At 52.2% G+C, this 5000-nt stretch overlaps 1 protein-coding gene across 1 annotated transcript in view; it reads right to left on the bottom strand.

The window, feature by feature from the left end:
- The window catches only part of LOC113818014 (class A basic helix-loop-helix protein 15), a 2273-nt gene extending 1000 nt beyond the window's left edge, over positions 1 to 1273 (bottom strand). The window contains exon 1 of the mRNA XM_027370133.2: positions 1 to 1273. This exon is cut by the window's left edge and continues 1000 nt beyond it. Coding sequence (XP_027225934.1) covers positions 1 to 769 — 769 coding nt within the window. The 5' untranslated portion in view covers positions 770 to 1273.
- Between the last annotated feature and the right edge of the window lie 3727 nt (positions 1274 to 5000).

Below are 5000 nucleotides of genomic sequence, written 5' to 3'. Positions count from 1 at the left end.
GCAGAATGTCGAAGGGGTCGGCCTCGGGCAGCGTCGGGATGTCGTGGAACACATCGAGGTTGTCCTCGAGCAAGGCCGAGTCATCGGAGAGCAGCTCCTCGAAGTCGCTGGTGCTGCTCAGGGATCCACGGACGGTGGAGGGCGAGCTGGAGGCCGACGTGGTGCTTGAGGGCGAACAGTAATCCGCTCCCTGGGCGAGCTGGGGCACGTACTGCTGCCCGTAGGCGTACTGCTGGTAGTGCAGGTGCGTCATGCCCCCGGCAGGATCCATGGACTTGTGGAGGGTGTTTTGGAGCGTGTGATGTATGGTCTCCTGCAGGGAACTCTGCAGGCTGTTCTCTAGGGCCCCGAGATCGGTATCGCCCTCGTCTTCGAGCACGTTCGACAGCGCCCTGATGTAGCTGACGGCCAGACGGAGGGTCGTGATCTTGGTCATGGACGAGGAGCTCGTCTGGAACTCCATGGCCTCCGGGAGGACCTTGCGCAGGGATTCGAAGGCGTTGTTGATCTCCCTCATGCGGTGACGTTCCCGGGCGTTCGCTGTCTTCCTTCGATATTTCGACAACGGCGCCGGCCTCGACTTGGTCCTCGACTGCTTCTTGGGAACCTCCTGCCGGACCCGCTCCTGCTGCAGCCGCTTGATGATCGTCCTGGGGCGGAGGCCGTACTTCTCCTCCATCTTGCTGCCTCTGCTGCTCGCACTTCCGCCGTCGTTGTTGTTGCCGTCGGTGGGGCGGATGCCTCGGCGCTCGCTGTCCTGCTCGCTCATGGCGCGGCCCTTCGGTGGCACCTCAGGAGGCGGCCGGGATCATGGCATGGCGTTCGTTGAAGTCACCGACACTTCACACTTTTCTGATTCGTGTTTCGGTCTGCTGCCAGTTCTACGATTTCTTTTCTGTGTCCTTTTTGTTTGTAAATAGACAATCTATATTCCCTTTCAGCTAAATATCGAATGCTTTGTGTTCTCACTGGTGACAGTCATAAATCGTACAACGATAAACATTCCGTTTATTTTACTTCGAAATTGAAAATAAAACCAGTCTTCAATGTCTTTCACAAATAAAAAACCTCTGCCTCTGGCAAAGCCTTCCGTCCAGGATATTTCAAAGACTCCCTTGCAGCGCAGCCAGAACAGCGCGACACCCCTTCGTACTCCAGACGCGAGCGGAGAGCGAGTATCGTCGCCGTCGTCGCCAGCAGCCTCACTGACGAAGAAAACCCAGGCTCTGGCGCTCTGACTTCACCAGGCCCAAGACGTCCGGCCAGCCACGGCGAGAGCACGGAGATAACTGACGGCAGGTTCACCCGATGCCCCGACGAACCCTCCACACGTGCCCCGACCTGTGACGTCACTTTTAGAGAGACAAAACTTTCACGCGGAGAGCGAGCGAGAGATCCCCTCGGCCCCGCGGAAATTACCTCTCGACGACATTTTTCTTTCTCTCTCCCTCTCTTTTTCATTTCATCTTCGGCTTTAGTGAACAGCCTCTCAGATCAGAGAAAGGGCATCGCAGCAAGCCCGAGAGAGTCCCAGACCGGGCCAGCGAAGGGCGCCAGGCGTGCGGGGACCCTTCGAGGCGCCGGGAAACGCTCACTAATATCTAGGTCTCGGGTCTCCGGCGCAGCTGTGTTTCATCTCGGTCCCAGGCCAACGAGGGTCACACTCCGTCGATTTGTCTGCGTGTCTTTCCTTCAGATAAATTCGTCGTGAAACAGACAAGATAAATCAATCCCGCAATTAATGAATAGCATCACCTTAATATATTGCACGATTATCCGCCAATTATATTCTATCCACGAGGAGGAAATCTGTATTGTACACGGCTGAAATATGGCCTTCCTGTCCATCGGTTATTAAATGATAATATATGATCAGTGCGTTACTCCGCGACCTGTTCGGTAGGAAAGCATTAGTGTCAGTTACGGGGCCGAATAAGTAAATATTATAATTTCTAAATATATATAAACATGTCAATGGACAGAAGTATGGAAATAAATATGAAATGTGGCGGGATCTTTCTGAATTTCGAATTATTTTTATCGGGGTGGGTGGATAATATAAATATATGTGAATAATGAAAAATAATGTATTGAATTTCGAGCTCCTGTAATATCCCTTTGGCCTGAAGATACCGAACATAATTTGGTAAATTGTATGCATCATGGAGTCATATGATGCATTGTAAAAACATCTTGACTTTTGCGCTGAAAATCAAACAAATTTTTTCACCAAACGGCCTTTTGTTTCTCCATAGTTAGATCAAGAAATAATAATAATAAAAACACTTTTTCACCTCCTTTTCCCAGCTCCAATCTTGCCCCTAAATTCCCCTCACCCTCACCTTCCAACGCAATCCTACCCCCCCCCTCCCCCACCAAGCGGCCTTTGTTGTACTGCCATTATGGATGCGAGGCCCCTCCCCCTTCCGCGTCCCAAGCAAGGGAAGGAACCGCCGGGACGGGGCGCCCTTACCTTCCTGGGCGTCTGTCTCCGCCTCGTCAACGCCGAGCTGCCCTTACGCGACTCGGCGACCTTGGGGGCCACCGGCGGCAGCGGCGGCAGCAAGAGGAGTGAGGAGGCCTTGCCTAGTGGGCGCGGGAAGGGCTGAGGGCGGCGGGGGCGAGCCAGGGGGCCTCGCCTGCGTGAGGGCGGAGGCACGCGAGGCAGCTCGTCTGGATTCTTCAGCGCGAGAAGGACTGCGCTCGTCTTTGCTTTGGCTTCAGCCTTCTGATAATTAATCATTCATCATCGGGATTAAATTTACATCCTTGGTGTCAGAACGTTATGTAAATCCTCAAAAGGTGAGGCTTGGAGCGCCATCCGTCCTGCAAGACGCTGGCTCTCGGAGACTTCAACTCGGCACAATGTAGTGATCTTCATTATGTAAATGAATTCTGTTGATTTTATAACTCGACTGAATTGTCTACGCAGCCTTTTGAGGACGCGGACAAATACTCGCATGAAAAGGGGAGGGCGAAGATTAAAAACAGAATCAGATGATCTTAACGCGGCACCAGAGACTAGACCCAACACGAGTAAATATAATTTTTCTTCTCGAGAGGTCAGAAGATATCTCGCAGCGATAGCCAAATCATATTTGTGATATTATGATTTTACTTGTTATTCTTTCTCGATTAAAATCAGAGATGATATTTGTTTTCGAGAAAATTTAATCCTAGAAATTTTGCATCAAACCGCAAATAACCATGTATTTGCGATCTATCATGTTCGATTATTCGATATTATCTGACTTATAACAATTGCTTCTCACGCCGTTCGCTATATACGGCAGCGACGCGATGATAACGCAAAAGAATAAAAGGTTCAGCGTGAATCATACGTTCGAAGTGACGTCAGAGAGGGCGAGACGCGCGCGGGCGGTGGGAGGAGGATCCGAGATCACCTGTAAAAAGGCAAAAAGGATTGGATGCTATTGTTGATCTGCGGCGGTAAATTCACTTATTGTGCATCTTATACGGTTGTTGCCAGGTGTCGCAAGAGGGTGGACGCGTCAGGGCTTGCAATGTTGCAGATTATCTTGATGAATTGGGGAGAATAAAGGTGTAATTGGCGAAAAGGACATTGAAAAGAGTCAAAGGATACAGGGAGAAATAAACTGAAGCCGATAGATAAAGGAAAGACGCAGTAAAGAGAGATAAATGTCAGATCCAGCCTGTGCAAAACAAGCGAAAAATAAAAAGGATTCGACACCCTCCGATACGCCTTTGCGTCTATAAAATACCAGAAAGTTGGATAAAGAAGAGGAGAATGCAAAGAAAAATACGATTTCAAGGGATCAGACATTCTCAAGCAAAGCATGAAGATCCACTTAATCAATCACGGAGAAAAGAGACGCGGAAAATAACTAGAGAAAAGCAGAGATCGAGAGGAGGATAAAAGAAGGGTCTGAGACACACGTAGAATCCGCTTGCTTCCTCACTCAGTGCAAACCTTATGATAAAAAGGATTTTCGTAAACCTCTGACACCCACTCTTCCTCCCCCCCCTCCTCCTCCTCCTCCACCCCCGCTCCATCCCCTCCTGCCCTCCACACTTCACCTCACGCTCCACCTCCTCTCATCCTTTCCACCTCCTTCTACCTTCCGATTTTTCTCCGTGCCTCCATTCACCTCCTCAATCTCCCCCCTTCTTTTTCTCCATTTTATCGCTCTCTTTTTCTCCTCGTGCGGATCGCCTCCTCCTTCATCTCCTGCCCTCCTTCCCCTTTTCCCCCTCTCTCCTCCTTCTAGCATGCTCCTTGTACCTCCACCTCCTTCCTCTGTCTAACTACGCCTCACCCCCCCCCCCTGTCACCTTCCCCCCCCCTTCCCTTCCCCTTGTCGCCCTCCTCCTCCTCCATCTCCCTCTTCTTCATGCACCCCCTCCCCTTCCCCCCTTTCATCTCTTCCACAAGCCCCTCTCACCCAACCTCCTCCTGCGCTCCTTTTCCTTCCTCCTCCTGCTCCCCCTCTCTTCCTGAACGAGGTCCTCCCCCTTCCCTTCTTTTCCTCTGTTGACCCATCATTCCCCTCTCCTTTCAACTCACACCTTCCCCTTTCCCTTCCTCCTGCAACCCCATCCCCTTTCATTCAATTCCCAATCTCTTCTTTTTGCACCCCATTCCTTATTCCCTTCTTCCTCCACCTCCTCCCCCTTCTCCTCTCTCTCCTTTCCGTTCTTCCCCTTCCCCTCCCTCCCCCCTCTCTCCCTTCCCCCTCCTACCTCTCGCCCTTCTCTCTCCTCCCTCCCACTCCCCCATCCCCCCCCCCTTACCCTCCCTCTCTCCCTACCCCCACATCTTCCCCCTCTCCCTCTCTCCCTTCTCCCTCTTCCCCTTCTCTCCTCCCCATCCCCATCCCCCTCTGCCCCCCCCCTCCCCCACCGACGGCAAGTCCCCTGCGAAATCGCGTTTCACGGTGTCTCGGCGCTGACGCCCGCCGAAGCCCTCGCCTCGGGTGCCTGCGAGGATGATTGGAGGGCCGCGTGAGGGCGTCGCGCTG

Source organism: Penaeus vannamei, chromosome 14, assembly GCF_042767895.1.
Source record: "Penaeus vannamei isolate JL-2024 chromosome 14, ASM4276789v1, whole genome shotgun sequence".
NCBI classification, from domain to species: Eukaryota; Metazoa; Arthropoda; class Malacostraca; order Decapoda; family Penaeidae; genus Penaeus; species Penaeus vannamei.
This window is presented reverse-complemented; position numbering and strand designations above follow the sequence as displayed.